The sequence below is a fragment of the Wasmannia auropunctata genome, unplaced genomic scaffold (genome assembly GCF_000956235.1).
Source record: "Wasmannia auropunctata unplaced genomic scaffold, wasmannia.A_1.0 LD336083.1, whole genome shotgun sequence".
In the NCBI taxonomy this organism is placed as follows: Eukaryota; Metazoa; Arthropoda; class Insecta; order Hymenoptera; family Formicidae; genus Wasmannia; species Wasmannia auropunctata.
This window is the reverse complement of record NW_012026807.1, coordinates 605,682-621,394: the sequence shown is the minus strand read 5'-3', so window position 1 is coordinate 621,394 and position 15,713 is coordinate 605,682. Positions and strand designations below refer to the sequence as shown.

General features: G+C 34.6%; 4 protein-coding genes across 6 annotated transcripts in view; 2 read left to right on the top strand and 2 right to left on the bottom strand.

Annotated features, from left to right (window-relative positions):
- Positions 1-153: 153 nt before the first annotated feature.
- On the bottom strand, positions 154-4,029 carry LOC105448583 (mucin-2-like). 2 transcript variants are annotated; one of them, XM_011687243.1, is made up of 3 exons: positions 3,787-4,029; positions 1,054-2,070; positions 154-512 (listed from the first exon to the last, which is right to left on the bottom strand). In XM_011687243.1, exons 2-3 carry the CDS (start codon positions 2,053-2,055, stop codon positions 186-188), a joined length of 1,329 nt encoding a protein of 442 aa, XP_011685545.1. In that variant the 5' UTR covers positions 2,056-2,070; positions 3,787-4,029; the 3' UTR covers positions 154-185. The 2 variants fall into 2 exon arrangements, with proteins under 2 accessions (XP_011685545.1, XP_011685546.1); XM_011687244.1 differs by lacking the exon at positions 3,787-4,029 and adding an exon at positions 3,703-3,776.
- Positions 4,030-4,887: 858 nt separating this feature from the next.
- On the top strand, positions 4,888-6,019 carry LOC105448582 (mediator of RNA polymerase II transcription subunit 10). Its single transcript, XM_011687242.1, has 3 exons — positions 4,888-5,035; positions 5,543-5,626; positions 5,705-6,019. The coding sequence occupies exons 1-3, from the start codon at positions 4,914-4,916 to the stop codon at positions 5,892-5,894; spliced, it is 396 nt and encodes a 131-aa protein (XP_011685544.1). The 5' UTR covers positions 4,888-4,913; the 3' UTR covers positions 5,895-6,019.
- Positions 6,020-7,106: 1,087 nt separating this feature from the next.
- LOC105448581 (chitooligosaccharidolytic beta-N-acetylglucosaminidase) lies at positions 7,107-13,503 on the top strand. The gene is made up of 6 exons (XM_011687241.1): positions 7,107-7,413; positions 9,035-9,446; positions 10,591-11,034; positions 11,917-12,428; positions 12,676-12,806; positions 13,168-13,503. The coding sequence occupies exons 1-6, from the start codon at positions 7,250-7,252 to the stop codon at positions 13,398-13,400; spliced, it is 1,896 nt and encodes a 631-aa protein (XP_011685543.1). The 5' UTR covers positions 7,107-7,249; the 3' UTR covers positions 13,401-13,503.
- Positions 13,504-13,874: 371 nt separating this feature from the next.
- LOC105448579 (adenylate cyclase type 2) overlaps positions 13,875-15,713 on the bottom strand; it is a 43,035-nt gene continuing 41,196 nt past the window's right edge. For both annotated transcript variants that reach the window (XM_011687239.1, XM_011687240.1), the window contains exons 18-19: positions 15,567-15,684; positions 13,875-15,450 (exon numbers count right to left, since the gene is read on the bottom strand). In XM_011687239.1, the coding sequence (XP_011685541.1) occupies positions 15,185-15,450; positions 15,567-15,684 (384 nt within the window). In that variant the 3' untranslated portion in view covers positions 13,875-15,184. The remainder of the gene's footprint in view (positions 15,451-15,566; positions 15,685-15,713) is intronic.

The window sequence follows — 15,713 nt, the reverse complement described above, 5'->3', positions numbered from 1 at the left end:
AGTAAAAAAAAAAATTAATTATTAATTTGTAATCACTTTTATCATGTATATCATATGTAATCTTCAAATTTAGTTATAAAACATAATATATGTTATATCTCAAATTAAAATTATTATTAATTTGCGTAACTTTTATCATATTATATATAGGTATATATATTTTACGTATGTGTTTTCATATATATTTAGTTATAAAAATGCATTACAATACTCTGGTGTGTGTATGTATAGTTCCTCCTTGTATGCCAGTTTCTTCTTGTACACCAGTTTCTGTATCCGTATCTTCCTCTTCCTCTTCCCCTTCCTCGTATTTCTCTTTCTTCGTCTCTTCTCTGTATTTCTGTTCCACTTCTTTCACCTCGTCCTCTTCCTCTTTCTACGCCTCTTCCTCTTTCTACACCTCTTCCTCTTCTCTGTATTTCTGTTCTACCACCTCTATCACGCTCTCGTTGATTTCGTTCTCTTAGAGCGGTCCTGACGGCATTTTGTACGAGGGCATCTAATTCTTCTCTCTGAAATGTAAAAAATAAATGTAAAAAACATGTAAATATACTTGTGTATAAAAAATTAATAACGAAATTGAGCACGCTAAAATATTTACACATTTACAAATAAAATTTCAAATACTATATTTATACAATCAATTCATAGGAAGCTGTATATTGCGATTGATTTTCATTTCCTATTATTCTCCCTTGCAGATCTAAAGAATGTCCGGTCTAAAAATGTCTAAACTTTGCAAATAACAATTATTTAATATATTTAAAAAAGTATATCGATTCTATAATATTAAATTCGAATCTTTATATTAAAAAAAATTTTTTATAATTCAATCTGATTTAATTAATATTTATTTAATCTTGCCATAAATTCTGTTACAAAGAAAAATAGATTTAAATTATCTCTAAATAGCAACACTAGATACGGCTTGCTTTGAGCGCTCACGCGTTGTAAGATACATTTTCTTCCTTGTATAATGAGCGATAACGACAAAATGACACTTACAGGGTGAGCGTCCAAAGTGACTTATGTATATAAAACTTTTACACTTACATGTATTGTAATTAGGGTCTGGGCAGCCATTGTCGTCGCAGGTACGACGGTCGTATTGTTGACATTGTTGTACCCGATGGCACCGGCGTTGTCATTAACGTAGGCAATGCGGTTCACGCGGTCATTGTCGTTGGCGCAGGTATTACCGCCGACATTGCTATTATTGCCAATGCAGTTGATGTCGACTTTTTCCTCTTGTTTGATACTCTTTTCGACGCCGTTGTTGTCATTGATACCATCATTGTTGTTGACGCAGGCATCACCGCCGGTACCGTTGTTATTGCCGTTGATAACATTTCCGTTGTTTTCTATCATTTTTGACACCGTTGTCGTCGACGCCGCTGTTGCTGTCGACATCATCATGGTCGATGCTATCATTGTTGACGCAGGCATTTTAGTCAGTTTCATGGTCGTTGATGCCATAGGCATTCCTGTTGTTAATGCAGTCGTTATTGATGTGGTCGTTGACGCAGGTATTACCATTGACATTGTTATTGGCAATACAGTCTTCCTTGACACAGTTGTCGTCGGCGTCGTTATCGTTGACACCGTCGATACCGTCATTGTTGACGCAGGCACCATCGTCGACGCTACCTTCAACTGCATCCCTGATGCTGTTGTCGTGGACACCATCAGTTTCATTGATTTGACGGAAGGCATTGAGGAACATGTAGACATCGGTGGTTCTGTGATCCAGTTAAATTCTGATATGGGCGGTATGGGCCGTGATGATGGTGGTATAGGTGGTATCGGTAGTATAGGTGGTATGATCCTTGATTCTAGTGCCCATGCTGAGGTAGACGTTGTGGACAACATTGATGGAGACACTGCCGTTACTGTCAATGGCGTCATATCAGCAGTTGTTGATATTGTCATCCTCGATGGTATCTTCATCTTTGGCGCTGACAATTTGACCGTCGACGCCCTTGTTGTCGGCGATGTTGTTGTCGGCGACGCTGTTGTCGTCGACGCCGTTGTCGTAGTTGACGATAATTTTTTCATAATAGCTTATCCACGCTGAAAAAGAGAAATTATGTACTATATAAATTAAATTTATAAATTAAACTTTTGTATTATATTATAAACTTAAATTTAAAAAATATATTACATAATTTTTTTTATATTATATATTATATATATTAAATATAATATATATATTATATAATTTTAAATTTAGGGGTAATTATATATAGATTTTCTGGTCATCTATCCATAAATTAGACACGTAAATAAAAAACAATTTCACGAATGTCTTACAGTAACAGAACTCTGACATAAACACCAACTAAAAATAACATTAGAATAATATCATATAATTTCCTATTCAACAATATAACTGTTACACACAACATATGTCATATATAATACTTATATTGTTGAGTGGAAAATTATTAAATAATATTGATGAGTAGTGCCACTGTTGGTTCGTGTTTATTAAATATGACATTTTTTAATTATGAATACAAATATTCATGATATGAATATCATATTATATTGTTTGTTCTGTGGGGAAAACATGTTTTTTTATGAGTTACCCTTTGGGTGAAGGATATTTAATCCTAGATATACACTGGGGTCCCTGAGAAACTTTTTGGTTTGACTTTTCTGAAATTGGAAGGAGAGGGATTTGGGATATTGACATAAAAAAAAGTTTGGGATCTCCTCAGTAGAAAGATGTGTTAACGCGCGGCAATTGTCGCTCAACAACTGAGCAGTGAACAGTTAGTGAGCATGGGGTCCCCGGGACTGCTTGCAATTTTGTTAAAAAATTAAAATATCGGATCGCCAAATTTTTTTGCTACTATTTCAAGTATGCCCTTTCAGAATTTTCAAGGATTTTTCAAATCGGTCTATAAACAAAAGAGATATGATTTTTTGAAAAAAGGTATTAAATTGAGATTTTTTTCGCGTTTTTGAACTTTCCTTTTTCTTTAAACTCGTGTATCTTGGAGCTCCTTAATTCTATCGACTGTTAAACATTATGGGCTTATTTCTTGGTCAATTCTCTATCGATTGAAAAAAAATTAATTGAAATATGTCCATTTTTATTAGAGTTACAGTAATAAATATGGATGAAGTCCCCGGGACCCCAGTATGTAATATGTATACGTCGTCAAAAAAAAAAACTGTATACCTAGGGTTAAGTGCCTTCTATTTTATTTCCTTTTAATCTTTCAGAAAAAGATATATAATTCCGCCAAATTTTAGACAATCCTCTTATCTTTCCTCTTAATCTTCCCTATCCTTTTTTTGTATTACTCGCTCTATAATTCTTTTCGCAAACTTTCCAAAAATTGGATAATGCAATACTCGTAGGGGTCACCACACAAAGACCTTTTGGAGTGACAATTAACAACGTATACAGGTAGTTGTTAGTTGTTACGTCCAATCACGGTGCAACACGCAAGATATCGTGGCGATACGGATTCACTGATTTTCTCGCTCTTTCAAGGAATATCGAATTGTGCTGTTAAACGTACGAACGAAGATATGCCACTTCTTAAAACGGAATTTGATATTCCGACCGCTGAACGTAAGAGCACCGCATACACAACATGTTTATTTGCGTAATGCAAAGTACGCGATTTCTCTCTCCCTCGATGCGATACACGAGAAGAGCTTGAGTAACTTACGGAACCTTTTAGATACCTCAGAGACAGAAATAGGCGAATAATTGAGATGTATCCGGCACGATTAGTGATGCAAGGGTCGCAGGACGCAAGCTCTACTTACACAACGAAATGTCCTAAATTACATCAATCACGGAGGATAGATCGATCGTCCCTACAGATCGGCGCGGGCGAACACCGAAGGACAATAACCGAATAATCTTCTACCACGGCTACCACTGTTGTGTGCGCGCGTATGTATGTGTATGTGCGGACATACGCGGAAACAAAAGAAACTCGCTGGCGGGAAAGACAACGACAGCGCGAAGATTTAATTATCGCAAGGACCGATCTCGTTAGTCTCAATTTTATTGTAACAACCCAGATTACATTCCGATATACACTGCCAGTATTGAAAATCTAGTAATATGGAAAATAGTTCAGATCAGTTCAGATTTTCGTTACTGCATGGCAATGTGTATGCCGAAACACGTGCGGGCCGTCTATCTAGAACGATATAATTTACGGCATTTACGCATTAAAAAAGAAATGTAAATTTATACGATGCACACGCGAAACTTACATGACTTGTAATTGAAATGTACTCATTTTTTCAAGTCATATTATATATATTTTTTTAACGCCATATAGAAATTAATGCAATTTTCGCTTCTTCCAAGAGAAACGGAGGAAGGGAAATGAGATCGTTTTCATGCATTATATTTTAATCTTCTAGTTTTTAGTTTCTATCGCATGCTAAAAAAATACATATCGTAGATATTTGTATATTAATTTTTTATAAATAAAATAATCGTTTTAATAATATGACAAACGTGTATGAAATATATATATATAATATAATTTGAAGCATATTTTTATAATATTTTATAATATTATTTTCAGTTCGATTATATAATTACTTATAATATTTTAAATAATTATATAATATAAACCATATAATTATAAGCTAATCTCAAAAATATTTATTTGTTAATTTCTAATATATGTGTATTGGAAATAATGCTTAATTTAAAAACTTTGTCAAAATTTCGTTTTTTATACATACATATATTTAATATTCTCTAAACTTCGTCACCAACGATCGATCTATTACCAGAGAGGATCCTCTCTGCTATTACCAGCTGATCTGTCGGTAATTTTATGATAATTCCAGAGAGGATCCCTCTGGTGCCGAGCAGCTACGTCAGCGCGACCAGCGACGGCACGGCAGCGCAGCGGTTGTAAACAAAAATGGCGTCCGCCTTGGAGAATCTGGAGGCTCAGTTGGAACTCTTCATCGAGAACGTACGGCAGATACGCATTATAGTGAGCGATTTTCAACCTCAAGGGCAAAACGTACTGAATCAGAAGATGTGAGTACTCGTGCAACGTGCGTACGTTCGCGTATTCACGCGTGGAGATGTTATCCTTATTAAATTAACCTCTCAGCAGTGCGACAACGCGCGTTACACATACCACGATTGAGCAATAATAAATTGTTGCGTGTATCTTTTCGACGCGCACTTTTATACAATTCTATAGCAATTAATGAGATTAACTTAACAGAGATCTTTAATGTGTTCCATCAGAAAGCTCTTCACGGAAAGCACAGTAAACTTGGAAAGTACAATATTGTTTTATTGTTCTCTTGACATAAATTATTCAATCATCCGAGACTTCATATTTGTATAGCCGTAAATTGTAATCAATATCACCTGAAATATGAAACTTGTTGAAAATACATCTGGCGCAGTGCTGTTCCAAGATTTGTAGATAACGAACATTGATTTACGTAAAATCAATCGATGCTTAGAGTTATAAATTATAATCATGAAATATTCCTGATCTGGGAAATTGACAGATTTTTTTTTTCTTTACAGTCAAGGTTTAGTCAATGGCCTACAGGAAATTGACAAGCTGAAGTCTCAGGTGCAAGATGTTCACGTGCCGCTGGAAGTATTCGAGTAAGTCTGATAACACATGGTGTTATAATCGATGTCATCCAGCTAACGAAGCTGTTGTTACAAAAACATTCGTTTCAGTTATATCGACCAAGGGAGAAATCCTCAGTTGTATACCAAAGACTGTATAGAGAAGGCCCTGACGAAGAATGAACAGGTGAAGGGAAAAATTGATGCCTATAGGAAATTCAAGGCGAACATGCTGGTGGAGTTGAATCGAGTTTTCCCGAACGAACTGACGAAATACAGAGCTATTCGCGGAGACGAATAGGGGACAACCTAGCTTCAAGGACCAAGAATTTCACAGAAATGTTTCTTTGCGAACGCTGCCACATGATGTGCAATTTATGTTGTCTTGATAACCTCTATTTATTAAAGAACATACTTCCTAAGCATGACACTTAATATTATTTTCTTGTATATATCTATATTATAAATATCAATGCAATTTTCTAAAAATTAAATAAAATTAACTAAGAATGCAAAAGTTGACATTTTTATGTTTTGCATTCCGGCTAACCTAACTTGCACTAATTAAATCGACACTTGTGCAAATTTTGAAAGCATCGCTATCGCTTGTATTAAAACACTTGTATATTATGCTTTCATTGTGTATGTGAAATTATTTTTCGATCAACATGTTAATGGCGAATTAAGAAATATGCTGCAATTGATTTGCAAAAATGTGATTATTATAAATAAATCGATTAACGTGGTTGAGATTTAAAAAAAACAATATTACTTGGAGATTAATTGTCAAAATTTAAGAGAAATGGGAGGGGAGTAATCAAGAAAATCGTATACTAAGATATGATAATAATTATCTATCGATGTCGAGTGCGACATGGTTAGTGCATGGTTAGTCATAAAACAAGTATATTACTTATTTTACAACTAACGTTTTGACGATTATAACAATACAGTTTGTGTTGAAAGTGGCCAACAATCGCAGCTATAAACGCTTCGCGTTACTCCAAGTGGTATAACTTTGACATAAGGCGTACGAAATCATCGTGCCAACACATTTATATTTCGCGCAAATATTTTGTCAACGGCAAACAGCTGAGTGAATATTTGACATTTACTTTTAATTACGTATATCACGTGTGTTACGTGTATTATATTGCAGATTAATGATGCAGTAATTTGGAAAGCTGCAGAGAAAAAAAAGGGATTTATAATTTTAGATGCATATATAGATAATATAAATGTCAATGCGCCAAAATACAAAATATTATTTAGTGTGCTAAAAATAATTATATAATGTTTTTATTATGATAGAAGACATAACGAAAACATTTTATTAGATGCGATCCGATATAATTTTTATATATCGATATAAAATATCAATGGCTTTCGGCTTGCGAATAAATTTTATTTTGCGATTTATCTATGTGTGTGCATGTTGTGTGTGTGTTTATATACGCACACATACATATGTATATATGCATATATATATGTATATATATATATATTTATTTATTTACTGCAGTTTTCATAGACTTTGTTCTGATGCAGTGAAATAATTTGCGTTCTACGCGCGTTTACCATTTTTCGCACGCTAAAGATCGACATTGCGCTTTCGCCCCACTATAGATTCTTTCCCCTCTACTTCGCAAACACGGTATGAGCACGATCTTTAGGCGAAGCCGGCGAAGGATAAAATCATTCTACGGGCGACAATCGAGCGTTCGACTGCCAGTAGCCCTGGCGATCACTTTAAGCATGTTCGCGCTACTGATCTTCGTTCTCGCGCTGCAATACGGCGCCAATCAGGCCGAGGTGTTCACGTGAGTATATAACTAAGAGATTAGTCGCGTTTATAATTTCGAACTTAATGCTCGATATCGTAGATACGGAAAAATGCCGCTCGATTGTCACTTTAGAGGTCACTTTAGAAGTCATTCGCACACTTTTGGTACAAAAAGCGATACTTGAAGACCGGCCGTGTAATTCTGATAGATAGATAGATTTAGATTTTGACGTTTGAATTTTGGTTCGTCGATATATACGTCAGTCTTTTTCAATTTTCAGCGTCGAATGCGCTCTTATCGTATTATATTTTTGAGTCATTATCATTAATTGTTTTTCACGTGGCTGAATCAGCACGCTATATATCGTGTATGTGTGTACACGTTTTGAAAGCGGTCAAGTGATAGCGCGCTGGATCGCTATCCGCTATTGCGTGAATGTTAGTTTTAAATAGAAAGGTAATTCACGTGGTACACGGTGAAAGCAACAAGTGGGTGGGATTCATTGAGAAATAGACCGCACCGATCGCTCCGACGTCTTCCCGATCGAAGTTCGAAGATATTTAGAAAATTATTGAGTTTCTGCTGTTTCTCGCACTTCTCGGATTCGAATATACAGCAATATCGTGCGAACGTCTACTTAGAATAATCCTTTCACTACAGCATCGTCATAACGGTGAACCGTAATAAAACAGATATAATCTGCAGCTGCTTCTTTTCCTAAATGATAAGAATTTTTGTCTTCCGATAAAATCGGAAACATTTAATCAAAACATTGTAAAAAAATATATAATTTTATATTTTCTTAAATTTATGAAAGAGAGTCACGCGTCTTCTTTATTAAAACTTTTTTTTTCTTTATTAAAACTTTAGACATATAATAAAATATAATTAAGCACAAGGATTATTTTTTCGAAGTTTGATTCTGAAATCCCGGAACTTCAGGATTTTATCCATAATTTAATAATATAAAATTATATTATGTAGCTCTTAAATATGAGGGAAAATATTTTTGTATTATTATAAAATATAAATAGCGCTATTTGATCGAAAACTATCAGTTGTTGTTCACAAGTCGACTAAAAATGACTAAAATATATAACAGTATAGTCACGCACCGTTACATTACGATTCTTTCGTGTTTAAAGATGTGAGTTTTGTTTTGCGAATATCGAATGAGAATGTACAATCATACCTTTTATCGTATTTATATTTAGCGGTTTAAAGACCTACATTAGAATTTCACAACGGGATTTAAATACTTGCACGTTACTGTAGACGATCTTCTCTCTTTAGATCGAGAAATGTCTATGAGATTGATAGTAGAGTAAAGAGCGCGAGTAAAGAGAGATGATTGAATAATTATGTCCTATATATATTATAGTTATGCGTTAATAAGAAAAAGACTCTCATACAGTCACGTCAAAGAATTGCATTTACGCGTGGATAATAAAATCAGTAATTAAAAAGATAATGCGAAATTTTAATTTAATAAAAATAAAGACTAAAATACCGTTTGAAATTTTGCAATATATATTTAACATATATTTTCGTAAACAAAAATGAGCATCTGACAAAAGTAAAGCGGCAAAAGTAAGAAAGAGAAATATTGCTCGAGGCATCTGGTAAAAATTACCAATCTGCCTTCTTTAAATCGCAGATCTCCTTGGCACTACAAGTGCGATGGCGGTCTGTGCAAGAAGATCTTGATCACGGAACAGGACACCAACCCGGCCGCTCTTAGCGTGTGCCAATTGTCCTGCGGCCAAGGTGGCACTCTGTGGCCGATGCCGACGGGACATATGTCCGTTGGTAAGACCGTGGTGCAGCTTAATCCTGAGAACATTGCGCTCGTCGGAATTTCCACCCAGACGGCGGTGGGAAATCTTCTTCAGAGGAACGTCGTTCGTATGAAAGACACCGCGAGGAAGCTCAGTGGTCCTGTATCTTTGAATGCTGGCGGGACCGGGTTAGTGATACGCTTTGCGGAAGGACTCGATCTCAGTAATGTCAAGCTGACCTTGGAAACGAACGAGAGTTACACTCTCCGTGTGTCTATGGTCGATCAACAGGTAAGCTGTAACAAAGAAAAAAAGAACAAGAAACGCGATGTTGAATAAATTTACATTTGGGTTCTTGATAAATTAACGACTGGTTTCCGTGAGTCTCAACTACTTAATTGATTCAAAATAGTAAATATCATATTTATGTATGAACATCAAGAATAGAACTGTTATGCGTTTTTTTAACGAGAATAATAAAAGGCTTAAGATAAATGAGAGCTAAAAATATTTGCGTCAAAATTTTAGGGATAATTTGAATATCCAAAAAATAAAATCTCTTTTGTCTTGAGACATATTAAAGATCATAAGACACATAGACACTGCTATTATATGATGTTTGCCGTCTAAGCTAATTCGAGTTAATAATTTCATTATTTTAATTATAGTATGTCATTTTGTAATCGCTGGGACAGATATATATTACAGATGCTTGGATGTAAAAAGCGATTATTTTATTGTTCATACTTTTAGGAGAAGTACATATATCCACAGCATGTACATGTATATTGTACATACTGTATATTGTACATAGATATCATGTTTCATCATGTTTCATTGTTAGAGTTTCATGCTGACCTTCATTAATGATCACACGGTCTTCCTAATTCGTTAATGACGCGTTAGTTAGATATAAATTGTGATCATTAAAACTTTTCGCGGCGCGAATATATAATCTAAACGATTATATATTCAAATTTAATTTTATATCATATTATATATTTGTATGTATATTTATTGTTTCCCTTAATGTTACAATTGCGTACATTCTTGCAATTAACTTAATCTAAACTTATTCTAGCTTTAATCCGACTCGCGGTTTTGTTCTCCCTTAATTTTCTTCTTATTTTTCAAAATATATTTTTGCCAATTTATTATCCTAATTCTTTTCCTCTATTTTTTCAAATCCCGATACTTTTATTCCTACCTCTCAATTTGTCTCTTTGTACTCCTTTCCTGAGCGTACATTTCCATATCTTTTATATAATTTACTCCCGTATAATTTATTACCTATCTGAGATCTTTCCTTATTCTTTTTAATTCTCTTTCTTTGTTCGATTTCCGACTTTTTATCCTATCACCGTCCAAAATTAAAACGTCGAGATTCATTTTTAATATAGCCGCAGTTTACTAAAACTTTTAAAATAATTCTTAGGTGGAAGCCTATATCACGGCGAAGACGTACTTCGGAGCTCGATACGCAATGGAGACCCTCAGCCAACTGATCGTCTTCGACGACTTGCGCAATAAGATTCAAGTAGCCACCGATGCGTACATCGTGGATGGTCCGAAGTATCCCTATCGTGGCATCCTTTTAGACACTAGCCGAAACTATGTCGACAAGGAGACGATTCTCCGGACGATCGACGGTATAGCCATGTCCAAGCTGAACACGTTCCACTGGCACATCACCGATTCCCAGAGTTTCCCCTACGTCAGCAGGACGTGGCCCGACTTCGTCAAGTACGGCAGCTACACGCCGACCAAAATTTACACCCCCGAGATGATCAGGGAGATCGTCGATTACGCCTTGGTTCGCGGTGTCAGGGTCCTGCCGGAGTTTGATGCACCTGCGCACGTTGGCGAAGGCTGGCAGTGGGTGAGTAATAACTTTCTGCGTTATTAGCAAGTAAATGTGACTTGAAATGATAGATGATAAGTGTGACGTGATGTATGGTTTGCTTACACGGCGAATGAAAGTCATTGTGAGAGACGTCCTCATTACCATAAAGAGAGTATTAATATATATATTTAGAACAATTTTACGATGACTAAAATTAAACGTACAATATAAATTCACAATTCATTTATAACTGTCCAAAAACGATGTTTTTCTTGATAATATAAAAAATATTAAAAATTTACATAGTCAATACAAGCGTAAAAGAAAACAGGGGTTTGTTCAACTGTTTTTTAATTGCATTTATTTGATTAATCGTATATTAATTCTTCTTAAATTGTTCGTACTCTTGTTTGGAAGTTAACATCTGTATTTGCATTAACAATTATTCGCTAAAAAATATTTTGAAGAAAATATATTTTTTTAGACACCTTTATAAAAAAAAATTAAATATGAAAAATTCTTAAAGATACTATGAGGTATTAGGAAAAATTTTGTTCACCGTAGATTATACAAAAGTAGATAAGTCAAATCGCATTGTGAAAACTTAAAAAAATCTTTTCCTAGAAGAATTTTATTTATTAAAAATGTTTCGACGGATTAGCCTTAACTTTCATATTTTTTTAATTAAAAATTAAGTTGTTAATTATCGTAATAACTAAGAAGAATAATAACTGAGAGTAATAATTAATAAATTTAAAAAACTTTAAGTTAGGAAATTAAAATGTATATCTATAGATATGATGTGGAATTATATCAAGTATAATTTATGTATTATTTCCATAAATTGTATCTACCATTTTTCTTTATTTCTTATATTTTTTTTTGCTTTAATCTACGGTATTATATGTTAACGAATAGGTTGGCGACAATGCGACAGTTTGCTTCAAAGCCGAACCCTGGAAGGACTTTTGCGTGGAGCCGCCATGCGGTCAGCTGAATCCCACCAGCGAGAAGATGTACGAGGTCCTCGAAGGAATTTACAAGGATATGATAGAAGATTTCCAACAGCCGGACATCTTCCACATGGGCGGTGACGAAGTAAACGTCAACTGTTGGAGATCCCAAAAAATTATCACCGATTGGATGCAAAAGAAGGGATGGGATCTTAGCGAAAGCAGCTTCTACCTATTGTGGGACTACTTCCAGGAGAGAGCTATGGAGAAGCTGAAGATTGCCAACGGTGGTAAGGATATTCCGGCCGTCCTGTGGACCAGTGGATTAACGAGCGAGGAGAACCTTAAACATCTGGATCCTGCGAAATATATTATTCAGATTTGGACAACTGGTTTCGACTTAACTATCGGCAGACTGTTGCAAAACAACTTCAAGATTATTTTCTCAAATTACGACGCTTTGTACCTTGACTGTGGGTGAGAAAATTTTATAATATCTTATAATATTTAAAAAATTACATTTTATATTTATAAAAATTTTTAAAATACATTAAATTTTTTTTTAAGATTCCTCAGATTCTATAAGAAAAATTTTCACCAGGAGTATATTAAATATTTGACTGTTTGTAGACTTAATAATTATCGCTCACGCTAAATATATTATATGAAGACATCCTAAATCTTTTTAAGACTAAATATTAATTATATTTTTCTCTCTTCGTAGATTTGGAGCGTGGGTAGGTGAGGGTAACAATTGGTGCGCGCCGTACAAGGGTTGGCAAAAGATCTACGACAATTCCCCGTTAGACATGGTCAAAAAACAAGGATACGGAAATAAGAAGCACCTTATTCTAGGTAAATTCTTTGTTAAAATATTATTAGTACTTTCCGAACTGTGCGTTATACATTAGATAACGTTAAGATATTAAATAAAGAACGCGTTAAAGTTATTGTTGCACAAATAAAAATTGTTTGTATTTTCTCCAGTACGTAAAAAGAAAAAAATACATTTATATTTGAGGTATAGCGATACAGAGATTATAATATAGGATTATTAAGATTTGTTGATTAAAATAAATTTAATAGAAAAATGTAAGGTATATACATTTGTTCGACTTATACATTCGTTAACATCCAGTTTATAACATTGATACGCTAAACAATTACAATTTGATTGATCAAGTAATTTGCTATGTATTATATATTTGTTTTACAGGTGGAGAAGCAGCGCTTTGGACCGAACAGGCGGACAGCGCGAATACCGACTCGAGATTGTGGCCAAGATCGGCCGCAATGGCTGAGAGATTGTGGAGCGAGCCGGATTCCAAGTGGCATCACGCCGAACAGAGAATGTTGAGGCAACGCGAGAGATTCATTGAACAAAAAATCTACGCGGACACTTTGGAACCTGAGTGGTGCTTGCAGAATCAAGGCTCATGCTACGCGTAAATCATGAACTTATATATATTACTGTAAAAATTTTTTTATCTATTTTGCTCCTACGTAATCTCATTGTTTCTATACACCTGATATTAGAAAACCATGTTTCAATCTTGTTGTCGTTTTTTTTACATCTCTTTTTCTTCCTTTATTTTCAGAGAAACTTCATTTAGAAGCTTATTACTTCAATCGATTGCAATTGCAATGCAAAAATTATATAAAAATCATTGTTCGGCATAGTTTGAACTAAACGCTCAAAGGGGCCTATACCGGAATACCGCTAACTTTCCGGTACATCCTCAGCGCGCTGATCCCGTGATCGCGACATTTCTCCGGAAGCCTCTATTTGATACAAGCTTATAATTATTTAATTAAAAACACTCTGATTGTCTATAAATTACATCACAAAAATTAACATTTATAACATTCTAGAAAACAGAACTTATGTATCTCTAAGAGATGGTAACAATGGTAACAACATAATTGGAGTGAACTTTACCATCGTACTTTTATTTATAATCATATTCATAATATTTTCAGATTGTGATGGAAGACAATAAATATATCGGCCGTGTAAAGCAATATCGTACATCGAATATCAGGGTGATTGAGTGAAGAGCTTATGTTGCTTTTCTTGGTGGAAATTATCCGTCAAAATTTATCGCAGCTCTCAAAAACACATACATATATACATACTTAAATGATTAATTCTTTTCGCTGCGACAAATAAATTTTGACGGATATATATATATATATATATTATATTTACACACTTATGATTAATATATGGGACGCCGCGGCTCTATGAGAACGACGGATTCGTTATTGAATCTTGGATTTGATCTCTCATCCCATAAACGAATTAAATTCGTAATCTACGTAAAGCACAACAGCAACAGCTCCCACGATGGGCGGCTGAATATGGAACACGGAAAGCAACGGGAAACAATTATATAATATGATTATATTTACTTTCCCATGAGAATCCATGAGCATGAGCTATATCGAGGCTCAATTGTGTCAATCAACGCATCTGCCAAGATGTTATGAAGAAGATATGCGTATATGTATATACAGATAATCTACTTGGACAGGTACGACGTAACGATACATACAATCACTTGTCATAAATCAAAAACTGGATTGAGTCGGTGTTTGAAATGTTTTTGCAACAATTTTGGGATATCTTAAAAAAAACATGTAAAAAAACGTATATGTAAAATTATATCATTTGTCTGTGATATAGGTATAAAATTGTTTTTATTTTTGAAACTATTGAATATGAATATTTATCCCGTTTCCTCGGTTTTTTTAAATGCAATGAAACATCGAGAGTTTAGTGCAATCTGAACATTCGCATTCTCATCAAACACGTGTCGATTATTCATTCCTCTAATGTATATTTGATTATTCCTTTAATATATATAACAAACAACAAAGAATGGAATTATTATTATAGTAAATACATTGTGAATATATTTCAATTTTTATGATAAATTTAAAAAATGTAACTTCCATTTGTTCGCGCGAAGTTAAGATCTTATTTATGAGTTAAATAAATAAATATTCATGAGTATCTTATATTACTGATAAAGATCGTTAAAATTCTGAAATCACCTTTTCGACAATGCATCTTCTTTATCCGCTTAAACGAAAATTTGTTTCCTGCAACGTTTCGTGCTTCGATTTTTCGTATAAGGATCGATAATGTCGTGGAGAATTAAAAGTCTTTTCCGATTACGAGATAAAGTTTGATTATCTAAATCGTTTTAATGAATTCGATAAATTCACTGCTAATAGCTATCACCCTTGTCGTCAAAAGGTGTCTTCACGAAGTACGTGGTAAGGGTTCCCTTGCCCTTCACGTATGTCGGCCCTCGGCAGACAAGCTCATATCCGGCATCGATGAGGATCTTGGCAGTGTCCTCGGTGACTTGAAGCTTGCCCATCTCACCGCAACTGTCCATCCTGGAAGCCACGTTCACCGTATTTCCCCAAATGTCATACTGCGGCTTCTGAGCGCCTACAACGCCAGCTATCACCGGACCGTGGTTTAAGCCTGCGATAAAAAATATTTGATCGTTTAGTTATTTCACAGAATTAAAGGGACAAATTAACAAGTTTTGACATATCTTATTTCATCTGTTATTATATGTAATGATTTTCCATTCTTACCTATTCTCAATTTGAATCTCTGGAAAGAATCTCTATTGATCTGATCTAGGATCGTCATAAGCGCGAGAGCAAATTCGACGAGTACAATCACATTATGATCTTGTTGCTTCAGTAATTCCTGCATAAAACACATAAAGAACAATATTA